General features: G+C 35.9%; 1 protein-coding gene across 7 annotated transcripts in view; it reads left to right on the forward strand.

The window, feature by feature from the left end:
• The window catches only part of LOC135114885 (probable cytochrome P450 CYP44), a 28,194-nt gene continuing 10,568 nt past the window's right edge, over positions 1–17,626 (forward strand). The window contains exons 1-12 of one of the 7 annotated variants that reach the window (XM_064031098.1): positions 1–135; positions 773–869; positions 1,438–1,570; positions 2,482–2,710; positions 6,394–6,584; positions 7,023–7,126; positions 7,908–8,002; positions 8,595–8,769; positions 9,100–9,266; positions 9,677–9,755; positions 10,606–10,768; positions 12,016–13,478. In XM_064031098.1, coding sequence (XP_063887168.1) covers positions 795–869; positions 1,438–1,570; positions 2,482–2,710; positions 6,394–6,584; positions 7,023–7,126; positions 7,908–8,002; positions 8,595–8,769; positions 9,100–9,266; positions 9,677–9,755; positions 10,606–10,768; positions 12,016–12,173 — 1,569 coding nt within the window. In that variant the 5' untranslated portion in view covers positions 1–135; positions 773–794 and the 3' untranslated portion in view covers positions 12,174–13,478. Of the gene's footprint in view, positions 275–331; positions 355–455; positions 481–772; positions 870–1,423; positions 1,571–2,481; positions 2,711–6,393; positions 6,585–7,022; positions 7,127–7,907; positions 8,003–8,594; positions 8,770–9,099; positions 9,267–9,676; positions 9,756–10,605; positions 10,769–12,015; positions 13,479–17,626 lie in introns of those variants that run through there. The other 6 variants (XM_064031099.1, XM_064031102.1, XM_064031097.1 and 3 more) reach the window with 6 other exon arrangements.

The raw sequence follows: 17,626 nt of genomic DNA on the forward strand, positions 1-17,626 counted from the left end.
TAGTTTACAAGGATTCTTCACTATCAAGAGAGAAAGAGAAAGGGAGAAGAAATTAAGTGCTGAGATTAGGGTTTAGAACGCGGTGAGATATGGCAACACTGGCATCAGCTGATATCAACGCAATCTGGAAGCCTAGTAAGTAATACAAGGTATGTTGCACCTGTTGGTGAAACTGGTGAACTGACAGAAGTTTCAACTTCACGGCTACACAACCTCTGAATATTTTGTTCCTAATTTTTGTTTTGCTTCATACTTACGATTTTCCACAAATGAGGTAAGAGCGTTTAAGTGTGGTGCTGCATTGCATTCATTCGTTATACTCTTCTTGCATTATACTGATGACAGAGGCACCAGGTAATATGTTTCAAGGCCACTGTAAGAAATCTTTCTGATAAGAATATTAGTAGCCCTACGCTATAGCTTATTTGTAGGCAGGTGCTCTATCAAACTCACGGAAGGCACACATGTACTGTTGCTTCTGTACGTAGGTTTGGAGAGTTTAGGCTTTTCATGTCAAATTCTATAACATGATTTTGAATGTGCTAATGATTTTGGAAAAAAGTTGTGCACAAAAATACCAAGAAAAGATAAGTATTAAATTAATTAATATATATATATATATATATATATATATATATATATATATATATATATATATATATATATATATATATATATATATATATATATATATATATATATATATATATATATATATATATATATATATATATATATATATATATATATATTTTTTTTTTTTATTGGTCAGGTGAACAACACATGTCCAGAGGATGCTCAACCTGCACGCACAGATGTTATCCAAAAGACAGTGTACATTTCTCATAGGAGGGAAATTAAGGAGAGAGGTATGTTGGAGACGGTGTGACGTAATCACTACACACTAAACAAATACAATCACAGAAATTTGGAAACTGAGTTAGTGTCATATACCTTCAATTAAATATTGTACCTGAAAGGTCTGAGGGGAAAAAAAAAAAAATGGGAAAAAATCCTTAAAAGATAGCCAACAGACAGGAAATATCCACTGCCCCATACCCCTGCTATGCTATCCTAACCATATGGAGTCATTTGCCTTGGTAATTGGGGAAACTCTGGCCCCTGTATCCCCAGCTACATTATCCTAACTGGTAAAATTTTAGTTAACGCAATACATCCTGTCTTTTTCTCCTTCTCTATCTCATACAAGCTTGGGGAACTGGTGGAAAAGTGAGGTTTTAGGGTGTGGGAAACCAAATAAGGCCAAATTTGCACATTCGTGAAAAAAATTAAGGATGAGATGCCATATTTTGAAAACAGGGAACATTCTATCCTATGTGCATAATTTAGTTGCTCAATGAGGGGCTGCTATTGATAAGATTATCCAAAAAAAAAGCTTGGTTCTCAGTTTTAAGATGCTTAGTCTGTACTTGTCAGGTGGTGCAGATGGTGAGGCATGTGAATAATGTGGGCACTGACATTCTTGTGGAGGAGCCGGTCAAACCCTTCACAGCCATACCAGGCCCTCCATGGATTCCTGTCCTGGGAACCTTACTGCCATACAAAATTGGTATGTATAATTTCTTTCATTTGGAAGAGAACCTGTTACTTATTATCTAGATAATGTAGAAATAAATCTCTCTCTCTCTCTTGGGCACTTCATAGAAACACAAAATAATCTGAAGGAAGGATAATATGACAGTGAAAAGGTATTTGACAGGGATCTTACGCTACTATTGCTACCACTATTACTACTATTACAGCCCATTGTGGTTTTAACTGAAATACTGAAGATACTTGAATATTGCCAGATACTTGAATAGAAGTGAAATTATGTCTACAATCACCACCCTACACTCACGCATCTTACCATAACAAAGATCAGCTGATCTTAATCAGCAACTGATCTGATCAGCTGCTTAAGTGTAAGCACAACACGCTTCCTCTTTTTTACAACTTTAGGCATGATGAAGGCATCAGCCAATAAACAGTGCACACGCGGGACTGAGTCACTGAGTAAACACAGTGCAGTGGGCCGCGGGTGGCGCGAAGCAGTGTGCTCTGGTGGCAAGGGGACAAAGTATGCCTAACGCGGAAATTTTAATCGATTTTATGAGTACACATTGATTTTTTATTGATTTTAAGGCTCAGGGAAAAATGTGCCGGATACTTGAAGCTGCCGGATACTCGAATGCCGGATGAGAGGGATTTTACTGTAGTAATTTTACTTTATCTATCCTACCTCCATTCATATAGGAGTCTCATTTACATAAAAAAAGTGAAGTTAAATATATATATATATATATATATATATATATATATATATATATATATATATATATATATATATATATATATATATATATATATATATATATATATATATATATATATATATATATATATATATATATATATTTATTTATTTATTAGAGGAAATTATTTAGAATTACTTCTAAAGAATTTTGAAAAAAATTACAGGAATGAAAAAGTTGACTGGATACCACCATGAAGTCTGTAGGCTGCACCAGAAATATGGGCCTGTTGTGAGGGAGGTGTTTGGTTCACAGACAGTTGTCCACATATTTGACCCAGATGACATCAAGGCTGTGTATGATAATGATGGCAAGATGCCCTATGTACCACCCTTACAGGAAACTGCTCAGTTTTATCGGAAAAAGAACAACATGTCTCCTGGCTTAGGAAATATGTAAGTAAACAATATTCTAAATTAATTATTCCTTATGACCCTGAAAATCCACTTTCTGGGATTTTGTATTTTGTGAATCTATGATTGTGTTTTGATTAATAAAGTAACTCAGTAGAGTATTATATATATATATATATATATATATATATATATATATATATATATATATATATATATATATATATATATATATATATATATATATATATATATATATATATAGTGGTACCTTGACTTATGGGTGCCCCAACTTATGAGGTTCTTTTTTGAGATATGAGCTGTCAGTTGGACAATTTTTTTTGAGTTGTGAGCCGAAATCCAAGATACAAGTGAGCTTCAGATAACACTGCTGCTTGTTGGCACAGTGAACACCACAACAATCATCCAGCATTCCTTGTCTCACTTGTTCACTTCATGTGTTTTTATACATTTATTTTAATGTTTTCCATGCCCTTGCTGACCTAAACCCTCGGAAGGCTTATGGAATTGATGGAGTCCAACCTGTTGTTCTCTGAAACTGTGCCTCTGTGCTTGCACCTTGCCTAGTCAGACTCTTTCAACTCTATTAACCTTTCTTTCTTGCTGGAAGTTTGCCTACATTCAGCCTGTTTCTGAAAGGCTGACCATTCTAATCCCTCAAACTACCATCCTAATTTCCTGCCTATCTAAAGTTTTTGAATCAATCCTCAACAGGAAGATTCTTAAATGTCTATCACTTCACACCCTTCTATCTGATCACCAGTATGAGTTCCTTTAAGGCCACTCTACTGGTGATCTGGCTTTCCTTACTGAGTCTTAGTCATCTTCTTTTAGAGATTTTATTGAAACTTTTGCTGTTGTCTTGGACATATCAAAGGCTTTTGATAGAGTCTGGCACAAAGCTTTGATTTTCAAAATACCCTCCTATGGCTTCTATCCTTCTCTCTGTAACTTCATGTCAAGTTTCCTCTCTTACCATTCTATTGCTGTTGTGGTAGATGGTCACTGTTTTTCTCCTAAATCTATTAACAGTAGTGTTCCTCAGGGTTCTGCCCTGTCACCCACTCTCTGTTATTCATCAGTGATCAAAACCAAATTTTTTTGTCCTATCCACTCCAACACTGATGATACCACCCTGCACTTTTCTATGTCTTTTCATCAATGTCCAACCTTTCAGGAAGTAAACAGTTCATGCAGGGAAGCCTCAGAATGCCTGACTCCTGATCTCTAAAATTTCTGATTGGGGCAGAGTAAATCTAGTATTGCTCAATGCCTCAAAAACTCAATTCCTCCATCTATCGACTTGATGCAACCTTCCAGACAACTATCCACTCTTCTTCAATGACACTCAACTGTTCCCGTCTTCTATACTGAACTTCCTTGGTCTGTCCTTTACATATAATCTAAACTGGAAGCTTCACATCTCATCTCTTGCTAAAACAGCTTCTATAAAATTAGGGATTCTAAGTTGTCTCTGCCAGTTTTTCTCACCCCCTTACTGCTAACTCTATACAGGGGCCTTATCCATCCATGTATGGAGTATGCTTCACATGTATGGGGGGGTGTTCCACTCATACTGTTCTTTTAGACAGGGTGGAATCAAAAGCTTTTTGTCTTATCATTTCCTCTCCTCTAACTGACTGTCTTCAGCCTCTTTTTCATCACTGCAGTATTGCATCTCTTGCTACCTTCTACTGCTATTTTCATGCCAACTGCTCCTCTGATCTTGCTAACTGCATGCCTCCACTCCTCCCATGGCCTTGCTGCACAAAACTTTCTTCTCTCACCTCTATTCTGTCCACCTCTCTAATGAAAGAGTTAACCAATATTCTCAATCATTCATCCCTTTCTCCAGTAAACTCTGGAACTCCCTGCCTGCTTCTGTATTTCCACCTTCCTATGACTGGAAGTCTTTCAAGAGGGAGGTTTCAAGACACATCATGTATTTTTGACTAATGCTTTTGGCTATGTTTGGGGACCAGCACCTCAGTGGGCCTTTTTTTGTTGCAATTTTTGTTACCCTTGGCCAGTGCCCCTCATACATAATAAAAAAATAAAATTCTTACAGTAAACGTTTGATATAGTGAACACATATGGAGAGAGAGAGAGAGAGAGAGAGAGAGAGAGAGAGAGAGAGAGAGAGAGAGAGAGAGAGAGAGAGAGAGAGAGAGAGAGAGAGAGATGAATTGTGGCTGTGTAACAGCAAGTGAGTGACCTTGACAATGGCCAATGATACAATGCTCTCTCTCTCTCTCTCTCTCTCTCTCTCTCTCTCTCTCTCTCTCTCTCTCTCTCTCTCTCTCTCTCTCTCTCTCTCTCTCTCTCTCAGATAAGTTAACACACACACACACACACACACACACACACACACACACACACACACACACAGAGAGAGAGAGAGAGAGAGAGCTCTGCATCATTGGCCATTGTCAAGGTCACTCAGTGGCTGTCACACAACCACAATTCATCTCTCAAACATGCAGTTGACTGTGTGTCAGCCAGGTCTCCTGCATTTTAAGACCTAAAGCAAGCATCCAGTAATTTTGAAATATGCTGTAATTTGCGAAGTTTTGTAAAATAAAATGAGTCTTAAAGAGGTCGTTATACCCGAAATTCGGTAAACAGAGGTTCATTATATTGACAGTTTACTGTATTCAGAAATATGTAACAAAAAAAAGTTAGGAATTTTTTTGGGGGGCTGGAATGGATTATTGGCATTTCAATTAATTTCAATGGGGAAAATTGATTTGACATATGAGCAGATTGAATTACAAGCTCTGTCACTGAACAAATTAAACTCATAAGTCAAGGTATCACTGTGTGTGTGTGTGTGTGTGTGTGTGTATATATATATATATATATATATATATATATATATATATATATATATATATATATATATATATATATATATATATATATATATATATATATATATATATATATATATAAAATTCTGTCTTTTGTGTACTACCTTCTGATGGCTGTTCCCAAGAATTTTCCCAAATCAATGGCTATAAGTGTGTTCCACATGACAGCAACCAACTGTATCACAGCTGGTGAATATATTGGGACAACTGTGACCACAGCAAGCTCAGATAACAGGCATTGATGCTACACCACAGCTGTCTTCTTCCAGACCCACCATTAATAGGGTGCCTTGGAATTCTCCACTGGCCACAATAGGTCTCAGAGATTCTCAAAATGGGAATTTATGTCAAATGTAAACATTATGGAGACAAACATCGCCCAAGATTCTTAGACAAGACTATCTCACCTACCACTAAATTCAGCTGAGCTAAATTTAGTGCAAATCATTACTAATCCTTAGAAATCCACCCACATCTAAGAAACATATTGATGCTGCACCTGTGAATCCTGATCACCATTTGAAGTGGAGGAATTAACAAGGATGAGCTGGTCTCCAGCCCAGCACTTCATTAGGTTAGAATTTTGAAGATGGAGATTACCAGAGAAGAAATATGGCATGCTAAAGGACATCAAGCCTCACTTCCGAAAGAGCTGAGCTACCACCATTGCTCATATTGTTTTTCAAAGAAATATATTAATGTGAATTCATCAGATTTTTACAAGATTTCTAAATACTGTCTTATTTTAAAACTCCTTATAAAAAAATACAGTTCATTATGATCTTGCTACTATTATTTAATTTATATATTCTTATTTTATGTGGCTTGACACAGAAATGGTGAGGAGTGGTACCGGCTGCGACATGCAGTGCAGCAGATGATGCTGCGCCCACGAGAGGCAAGTTACTACTACCCCATCCAGGATGAGGTGGCATGCAGGGCAGTAGACAGGCTTGAAGCAGAATTAGATGACCAAGGCTTTGTTCGCAATCTCGACTTCCTCATTCCAAAATGGATTATGGAATGTAAGGAAATTGTTTGTCTTATAATTTATTCTTATTTAACATACATATTACACATTCTGTTTTGTCCATTCAACCTTGTAACCATACATTACACATGCATGTGTCCATCCACTCTGCCTCATAATATACCTGCTTTTGTGTCATGTCATACCTCTGTGGACATTTTTATGGACCTGATCCACCTGTATTAAAGATGAACTCTTAAGCAACTCTTCTTCACTGTCATTAAATATTTGATAAAAGTTATAAGTGACATCTGAATAACAAAATTGTATTTGTGTATTTTATAGATCATTTATAGATTGAAGTTTGTACTTAAAATGGTATATGTAAATAGAGAAATGGAGTTAGTGGTAATTAATATTTGTATTATATTGTAAAACTAATGGATGTTAATTGTACAGTTGTATTTAATTCTTTCTTGTTTTTTTTCAATAGCTGCAGGAATGTGTTGTTTTGAAAAGTCTCTTGGATGCCTGAATGGAGGTGTAGATGAAGATTTGTCTCAGAAATTAGTGGAAACAAACCTCAAGATTTTCCAGGTACATATTCTGTCAGTTTTCTTGTCACTTGTAGTAAGGAAAAGCTAGTTGTAAAAGAAAAATAATAGACGCAACTGAGAAGGCCTGTGTTTGAGTCCCAGATGCAGCGAGGCAGGTGGGCGAGCCTGTTAATGTGTAATCCCTGTTTATCTAGCAGCAAGTAGCTGCAGGATGTAAGCTGTCTTCTACCGCTATTTTCATGCTAACTGCTCTTCTGATCTTGCTAACTGCATGCCTCCCCTCCTTCCGCGGCCTCGCTGAACAAGACTTTCTTCTTTCTCTTACCCCTATTCTGTCCACCTCTCTAACGCAAGAGTTAACCAGTATTCTCAATCATTCATCCCTTTCTCTGGCAAACTCTGGAACTCCCTGCCTGCTTCTGTATTTCCACCTTCCTATGACTTGAATTCCTTCAAGAAGGAGGTTTCAAGACACTTATTCATCAATTTTTGACCACTGCTTTGACCCTTTTATGGGACTGGCATTTCAGTGGGCATTTTTTTTATTAGATTTTTGTTGCCCTTGGCCAGTGTCCTTACCTAAAAAAAAAAAAAAAAAAAGCAGAGGAGTTGTGGCCTTGTCTCAGTGTGTAGTGTCTGAATGGTCTCAGTCCTGCCCAAAGATCAGCTACTATGAGCTCAGAGCTCCTTACATAGGGGAATGGCTGGCTAGTGACCAGCAAACAACTTTGGGTCAATAACACATGTGCATCCTTATATGATTCACATAATACTTTATGCTATTAAAATGGTGTTACTTTACTTTGTGGTTATATTTTCAGTTATCTGCGGAGATGAAGTTTTCATTGCGCTTGTATCGGTACTTTAAATCTCCAAAGTACAAAACCTTGAGCAGTCTTGAAGATTACCTCTATGGGTAAGATATATATATATATATATATATATATATATATATATATATATATATATATATATATATATATATATATATATATATATATATATATATATATAATGATTATCTGTGATAACTACTTGTTTTAACTATGTATGACTAAATTCTGATGAATGTTCTTACACAGAGAGAGAGAGAGAGAGAGAGAGAGAGAGAGAGAGAGAGAGAGAGAGAGAGAGAGAGAGAGAGAGAGTGGTTAGTCACCTTGCCTAGTCTACCCTGTCTTCATGGGAATATTGCCCTGGTGCAAAAATAGTAAAACATTTATTGCCTTAATTACCAAGTAATAGCAACTATAAGGAGTAGTATGAATTATTTTAAATATGTTAAATTATTGTATATATATCTATTTATCAATCTCTCTCTCTCTCTCTCTCTCTCTCTCTCTCTCTCTCTCTCTCTCTCTCTCTCTCTCTCTCTCTCTCTCTCTCTCTCTCTCTCTCTCTCTCTCTCTCTCTCTCTCTCTCTATATATATATATATATATATATATATATATGAGTGTGTGTGTGTGTGTGTGTGTGTGTGTGTGTGATATTTGATTTTTTTTTCAGAACATCCTTCAAGTTAATCAGTGATGCAGTAGAAGAACTCAAAGCACTAGTAGCTCAGAAGACATTACAGGAAGGACAGTATAATTTCCTTACTTATCTTATGTCACGTAAGGAACTGTCTGATAAAGATATTATGGTCATCACTTTCTCACTTTTCACTGATGGCCTCTCCACAGTAAGAAAGTGTTTTAGCGTTGGCATGTAATTCATAATGCACAAAATATTTATGATGCAAAGCTAGTCAGAAGAAATCTGCTAATTTGATAATTGAGGACTAATGTCCAGTTTTTTACTTTGTTTTGACCCTTGTTTTGGGGTCTTGCCAAGCGAAGTATATTACATGTGCTGCTTGTGCTTTTTACACTTTGAGTGTTGAGATTTTTTTTTCATATTTTAGTCTTTAGTACTGCTAAGCTTCTGACTTTTCAAGGGTTTGAAGATCTTTGAAGATGTTTTCTTTATTGTTGTACTTAATTATTGCCCTCACTTGTATCTTTTGTTTTAGACTGCACCAACATTTCTCGGAAACTTGCACTGTTTGGCACTTAATCAAGATGTGCAGGAGACACTGTACCAAGAGATTAAGACTCTCATTGACCCAGATGCTCCTATAACTCTTGGTATCATTAACAAGATGCGTTATCTGAAGGCTGTCGTTAGAGAAGTGTTCAGGTCAGTATTTCAGTGTTGTGTACCTATGTGCCCACATAGGTACACTCACTGTTACACACTCGCACATTTTTTCCCATGATCACACCCATGAGCATTCCTTAAGGATGAGACTAAAATTTCATCCCAGTTTATAGAGGGAAGGATTGACTCATGACCACCTTGCTGAAGGATCACATTGCATACCTGTGTCTCTGCACCAGGGCCTGGTAGCAAAACTACTTTTATCCTGATGCACATTAATAGATTTACTGAAGAAATGAGAATATTGAGGAGAGGATTCCCACTCCCTTCTTAGTTGTTTTTTTTTACAATGTGCAGGAAATCATTATTTTGAAATTTGTGTTGAAATATTAGAATTATATAAAAAGCTGCAAAAATTGTAGAATTATAAAGTATATGATTTCTATCAGGTTTTATCCTATTGGGGAGGCAGTGCAGCGCCTTTCACAGAAAGACATGGTTCTTGGAGGCTATCATATACCAGCTTGGGTAAGTTTGAGGTCTCTATGGCATTTATCTTTGTACACTGCAGCTGAAAGTACTGGGCATGACAATAAAACAGTTGCTGGCCTTGGGCATTCCATAGGAATGTGGAAAACTTGATTTGAAGACAGGATAAATCTTTAGCCATGAGAAGCCTTCACTGGGCCAAGGAGATGAAACTCATGACCAAGAAGGTAGTTTGATATCAGGATCATAATGGCTATTAGGTTCCAAGACAATTTTTTTGGTCTGTACTGCCAGTCACTACATGGCTTCCTCCATTTAGGATGATTTTTGTTATTTCAGTTTCTCCTATTTTATGAACATACTAGACTCTATATTAAACTGAGCTTCTTTGGAGAGAGCCTGTGGGATCCCCCTTTCAGACATACAGAGGCACATTATAACTTGTACAATCACATCATATGTGTTAATGGGAATGTGATATAATCAGTAAAAAGGAACTTAGTGAAATGGTGTGGTCATATGAATGAGATGAAGAACAAAGAGTTTGTAAAGAAAGTACACATCAGTGAAGTAGAAGGAACTAATAGGAGAGGGATGAGATTTGTTTGAAAGGGTAGGATAACTGAGAGTATTTATGAAAGAGCCAATAGTAGAGGCCGAATACCTGAACAAACAAGAAGGAAGTGCCTACATAGGGAGAGGTACAGGCTCTTCTGCCAAGGCAGAAGAGATTGATGTACTCAGAGGAAGTAAGACAACAGATAGATAGGTAAATAAATAGAGCACAATCCTAATGCTCACTTTTTTTTGTTTGGGTAAATTGCATTATGTGTATGATCATTTCTCGTCAGAATATTTTCTCTATGTAGATGTAACTTCTTAATTACAGACATATCTAGAATTGAATCCTTATGTGTGGTTGCAAAGTAAGGAGCATTTCGTGGAGCCAGAAAAGTTGATGCCTGAACGTTGGCTTCGGAACACATCTGGTACCTCCACAGTCAACCCTTACGTTCTCAATCCCTTCAGCCTGGGCATTCGCATGTGTGCAGGTGCGTGCTCTACTGTTTTTTGTTTTCATAAATTGATAAAATAAGCCTTAAGTTTTAAACTTGAACTCTGAGAATTTTATTTCTCTGTTTGCATTATAGGTTATTTAAATTTTTTACTTGATATACCTATAAATATTATATCAATGCAAAATAACTGAAATATGTGTCTAGTTGCTAGGGAGTGAAAAAAAAATGTAATGTAGTTCAACAGATATGTAATAATCTTATGTAACAGAAAATCTAACTGGAATAAGATAAATTCAGCATAGAAATTTTATCATCATTATATACTAATGTATATATATATACATATACTAATGTAAATTTCTAATAAAGATCAGTAGCAAAGAATTATTTTTGTTTGTACAGGGTGTAACCCAAGTTTCTGCAGATAATGTTAGAGGTGAAAGTGCAAGTTATTCTAAGTGGAAAATGTTCTATACACATATGCATTTTGAGGCCTTGTTTAGCTGTGGTTTGAAATTCAAATGTGGCTGGGCGACAAATACAAAAGCTGGGCTGTGCGATATGTATGTCAGAGAAACACCGTGCCCACATGCTCCACATTACTGTAAGTATGTGGAATTGTCAGAAGTTTTTTCTTTCAAAATCATACTGCACAATCAGTCTTGATGTGAAACTTTGAGTGACTGGCTGGCAATCAGCTGATTTGCTGCTAGCCTCACTCCTTCCCCCTCTCCCCGATGCAGGTGTGATGTACGTAGCTGTTTAAAAAAAAATTTTTTTTGTCATTAATTACATTGTGTAATGTTTATCAATAAATCACCTGTCTGTTAATACTACTTGTTTCATTACGGGATACTGTAATGCCCCAAAATTTATAGAAATGATGATTGAATAACAGTTTCACCATATCAACATGCCTCACCATGGATACCTGGCTGGCTGTTGTTGTCCAGCCACATTTGAATTTCATACCATGGCTAAACAATGCCTCAAAATGCATATTAACATAGAAAATTTTCCACTTAGAATAACCTGTACTTTCATCTCTAGTAATATCCACAGAAAATCGTGTTACACTGTATAATTAGCCTTTTCCTCACTTGAGACAGTTGCTAAGACAGAATCTAACTAATCGAAACATGTTTGGCCCTTCCTCCAAGTAAAGGGTTGCAATTAAACGCTGACAAGTTTTTTGATTAGTAGCAGGTAGTAGGGTTTCAAGACAGGGAGTCTAAGCACTGTCACTTTTCATGTGCACTATGACGTGTAATATTTCCTAGGTCGAAGGTTTGCAGAACAAGATATATATGTTGGTCTGTGTCGCTTGCTGCTGAAGTTCCGTCTGCAAGCCACCAGTAATGATCGTCCTGAACAGAAGTGGTCAGTACTACTGACGCCAAAGACTCCGCTACCAGTGAAATTTATCAAGAGAGAATGAAAGGTAGTAACTAGAAAACTTGTAAGGATAACAAAGAAGAATGAAGGTATGTGACTTTGGGATGTGGGTGAAAGTGTGTACTAGTCCCTTACTCTTTCAATTATTGGTTTCAAGGCCATTTACTATTTCCATTTACTGCACAAATCATTAATTGTAATTTAATTGAAATGTATTTTACTTACAGTATAAGGACCTGTTTCTTGCACATGGTGGGCATTAAAAGAAATAAAGACTAATTTTTGTGAAATTTTAAAAATTTGTGGAGTGGACTTTTACTAGCTATGCATTTAGCAATAGTATCTTTAGTCTTATTTTTGTTTAGATTGAAATATTTTCAATTTTTATTATAATAACAGTGTATGTTCAGTTTCCCTTTGACTAAAAAGTTTGATAAAATTTCCTGAAAATCATAATTGTGATGCCCCATCCTATAATGAGAGATGTGATACAGACATTTGAATGTCCCGCACCCCACTCAGCCATGCCCATACTTACTTGACTTCAACATTAAGCTTAAGTGAGGCAAGCGATCTTACTTGGCATGTGCCTTTTAACTGTCGAAAGCCCATTGGCTGGAAGGTGTTGGTTCACCATAATACTACATGCTAATTGGTTGTGTCACCTCTCTTGGGTGTTTACCTCTCTTAAAAGTAAAATAGAAGGATGGGAGGTTAGGATAGTGCCATTTTATTTCACTATAACAAATGCTGTGAGAAACAGTGAGATAAAACAGGAAATTTAAAGGATAACAGAAGAAGCCTTCATAAACATCGATAGTGATAGTAACAGGAGATTTCAGTGGACATGTAGGAGTCACGGGGAAACAAAGTGAACAGGAAGAAATGGACAGGTAAAACTGAAGTGGATGGAGAAATATGGACTAATAATGCTAAATGATGACAAGAAATGTAGAGGAGTAGCTATATATGGAGTCGAGATGGGCACAGTAGAATTAATTATGTATTAGTGAATGACAATATATATTAAGGGTTTCTTGTAATAAGGATACATAAAGATAGGGAAATTTATGATCCATCAGACCATAATTTGCTAAACAGTTTTATTTTTCCACAAAACATCCTCGTAAAATAGGGGTGTGTCTTATGCATAGGTGCTTCTAATACACTGGCATATATAGCAGATAAAGTTTTGAAGAGTGTATACAGAAGAGTGCAGAAAGATGGAGAGGAACATGCATGGATGAGTGAAGAAATAAGAAAGGAAATAGAGAGAGAGAGAGAGAGAGAGAGAGAGAGAGAGAGAGAGAGAGAGAGAGAGAGAGAGAGAGAGAGAGAGAGAGAGAGAGAGAGAGAAAACAAAAGGAAAGAAAACAAAAATAAAGAAGAGGAAGAGAGATGGAAAAAAGTTGCATGTAGAACAATAGGTAAATATACAAACACTGATAAAGAAGAAAAATATATAAGACATGAAGAGAAGATAACAAGAGATAATAGAAAGCAAAGATGGAGGGAAAAAGATGTGGGAGTAGGTAAGGATGTCAAAAGGAGAATCTGTTGAAGAGTTAAATAAGGTTATGAGAGGATGGCAGAACTGGAATTGAAAGAGGAATAAGCTCCTACTACTACTGTGTACTTAACTGTAGCAATGTGATAGTGAATATGTTTCGATTGTATTGCATAAGTTTGAAAGAAAAACACTGCTGGCAATGCCATATACTTACAGTAATGTGGAGTATGTGGACATGGTGTTTCTCCAACGTGGCTTTTGTACCTGTCACCTGCCCACACATGAATTTCATACCATGGGTAAACAAAGTCTCAGAATGCACATGTTTATAGGACATTTTGCTCTTAGAATAACATGTTATTTTCACCTCCAGTAATATCTGCAGAAACTCATGTTACATCCTGCAGATCTTAATATGGTGCCAAATTCTGTACATTATCCCTTGTTGAAATGTGATAAATAGGGAACTTATACATTCATATATATATATATATATATATATATATATATATATATATATATATATATATATATATATATATATATATATATATATGCTTATAGAAGTCATGAAAATATAAATTCTGGTAACTACCGGGCTGTTCATCTCCATCCTGCCTTTGCATTCTAAAGTTAATTACCAGTGACTCCAAGGCCATGTAATGAGCACCATTACATAGTGTACCGTAGCATATCCTGTCTGAGTTTTGGAGTCTAAATTAGAGGTTAATAACAGTCATCAGTAGGTAACGAATTTACTTTGCTAGGAAATAATGGTTATGGAAACACAAACATTGAAGTCATAATCTTTGATAGGGAACTAAAGCCTCACATTGCTTGGTGATACTACACTCCTCTGTTTGATTATAATACACTTTGTGTCGTCATATATTACTGTATCAGCCGTAACAATTTATTCATGGTTGTCACTATATTCATCTGATAAGTTATGTTTTGAGTAAGCTATATGTACATACATACATACATACATGTATCATATATATATATATATATATATATATATATATATATATATATATATATATATATATATATATATATATATATATATATATATTGTGTGTGTGTTTGTGTGTGTGTGTTCAATGTATTATTAACAGAGGATGCTGATAGGCTGATGTCATGACAAGCACCTCTCCACTACAGGTACACAAATCAAATATAACCAAAGTAAGTTTCACATTTTCTTTTTTCATCTGAGCCTAATTGATGCAAATGAATAAAACTTTTATAAAAACACGTTTTTGCATAAAACACTTAGGTCTTCTTTATTTACACAAAAGGTGTTAAGCTATGGTGTTTTGGGAGCAGGACCTGGAAAATAATCAAACTTGTAAAGATGACATCTCAAAAGCAAACAAAGGAGGCATTTTGGGCTTACTGCTTGCTAAGGTTTGCCCAGGGAGTGGTGAGAAAACTCTTACTTTCTTACTACAGTAAATGCTTTCTAACGCTGATGGGAGGCTATCATGAACATAGAGACAAGGGAATGGAGGCACATCACATGAATAATGTAAGGGTGAGCAAGGGATGAGGCAAGACCCAGGGGAATAAGTGTTGGGCCACCAGTGTTAGGCTTGCATGTTGGGAGGGGGAGGGAAAGGATAAGAGAAGTATCTTACAAAAGTTGCATTCCTAATGACCACAGAACATGATTTCAATAGTCTTCAACAATGGAAATGCGCTGCACTGGGAACTCTGCCAAACTGGATGTATCCAGCATTTTTTTGGTTTACCAGAGTCCTAGTGCTAAAAAAAATGCACATTACTGTTAAGGTACCATTCTTTCATCTAGACTACCCCAGCATGACAGAGACCTCAGAGCCAATCTCCAAAATTGTGTTAGTTACTCACTTACTACATCTAGCAGTATTATATCCTTCTGAGATTTACAAATATTACAAAATAAGTTCATATTATCTGTACATTAGGAGAATTATGCTACCCCATCTACTACAAAAATTAGAATCTGTTATATATGAATATTATCTCCATTACTGTTGATGACTATATGCCTTCTCAGTTTTCTCTCTTTCAAGACCCCATATACTTCAAGCCCAAAGAATACTTAAAGTTCAGAATTTATTGTAAGGCCCTGTAATTTGTAGTGCCAATGGTAATAAGTTTGTAATGAATTTTATTTTAGCTATTCCATTATATATATATATATATATATATATATATATATATATATATATATATATATATATATATATATATATATATATATATATATATATATATATATATACATTAGTTTTGAAGTTTAACCTCCTATAATTTGTGAGTGGCAGGGCAGCTGTAATATTGGTGGGAGGGGAGAGGCTCACGCTGGGGTGTGAGGGTGGGGATGGAGAGTATTCGTTGGCATCTAGCACATCAATGTCATGTGTCCACTGGCCATTCTTATCCTGGTGCCCACAGACAGCTGTATGGCACGAACTTACTTAGATATTAACTTAATAGCTCAGGATCCTTTGTATGGAAAACCTGCAGCATTTAAGAGCTGGCAACGGTTCCTGGCCAGACCCAGAGATTTCTCTGGGAAATTAGATATAAGTCTGCCTGTAAGTACTGCACGTAAGTAAAACAATGGAGAGTAATTCTTGTGTGCTTTATATTTTCTTTGTAAAATTATCATCTGGGGAAAATAGAACCTGGGATTAAGTTAATCATTTGCTGATTGTAACTTACTGTTGGATGGCATTGTGCCTATCTGTGTTGGTGTTTTAATATTGTATTATTGTTAGGAGTTGGTGGTGAATTCTGTTATGTATATATTAAGTAGCTAGTGCTTATATTTTTAGTGCAGTGTGAAACTTCCCCATAATAATTTTAGCACTTTAAATTTTTTATTTTTATATCACTGAACACTAGGCAGCTTACAAGGCTATCTAGGTAATGCAGCAGTTCCAGCTGCTTTAGTGTTGCCTTTTGCCTTGAAGACAGGGGCAGTTTTTAGGAAAACAGTAATTGGATTAAGCTTGTAATGATCTTGACTGATTGATTAAAATAAGATGATTATGTATAACAACAGTGTTCATGTTATTGTTTTTTTTTTTCCCAGAATTCATATATTTTTTTGTTTTTAGCTAAATATGATCTTACATTTTCATTGCAACCTATGAAAATATACTAAGTAATTAAAATGTATATGTTTCTGTTACACTGCACATCATCTCTGTGAGTTAAGCAGGGTAGAAAATAATATAGATCACTTTCAGCCTGTCAGCAACATGACACCTTGCTATGGGAAAGAATACAAAATGTTCTTTTCAGCTGTGCATTATATAAAATGCTATGCACCTAGCGGCAGTAGTCATTGTCTACTGACTAGATCTTTAGTTACTTAGCTGTCATCACTGGACAAGTATAAATTATACAAAAGTATTTAATCCTGTATTTAGCAGTAAGTGTGTAGAGGTAATGTCCACAGTGCAGCATGTGGTGCCCTACCCTTGAGTATTGCAGGAGCTTGGCAAACCTCGGTAAAAGGCAACATTTTTCACTGCTTTGTTTGTTGTATTCATTGCAAGCAGCAAACCTTATCAGTCGTTAACAAAAAAAAATGTGAGCAATTTGTTTTATATATTCAGTTAGGAAGCAACAAAGGGAATGATCATTAACTATGTATTCCCTAAATGAGCTGGGTCTAATTTGACATTCTTCCCCAAGATTAATTCAAATGTGGCGGGTATGTGGTACAAATAGGAGCTTGCTACAAGTAAAAATAGAGCAGATGACAGTATTACTTACTGATCAATTAGCAAGCCACACCTCATGTACAGCCTGCAATCTGCTTGTGTTATTTATCCTAGTAGCAATTTCAGTTTTTACTCAGAAGCCCTTTTACCATTCGACGATAAAAGATATATCACATCGATATAATACCTATATATAGTGTTAAATATACCCTTACACATTCCCATACCGCCTTCATGAAAACCAAACATCTATGCTATACT

The sequence above is a fragment of the Scylla paramamosain genome, chromosome 28, assembly GCF_035594125.1.
Source record: "Scylla paramamosain isolate STU-SP2022 chromosome 28, ASM3559412v1, whole genome shotgun sequence".
Taxonomy (NCBI): Eukaryota; Metazoa; Arthropoda; class Malacostraca; order Decapoda; family Portunidae; genus Scylla; species Scylla paramamosain.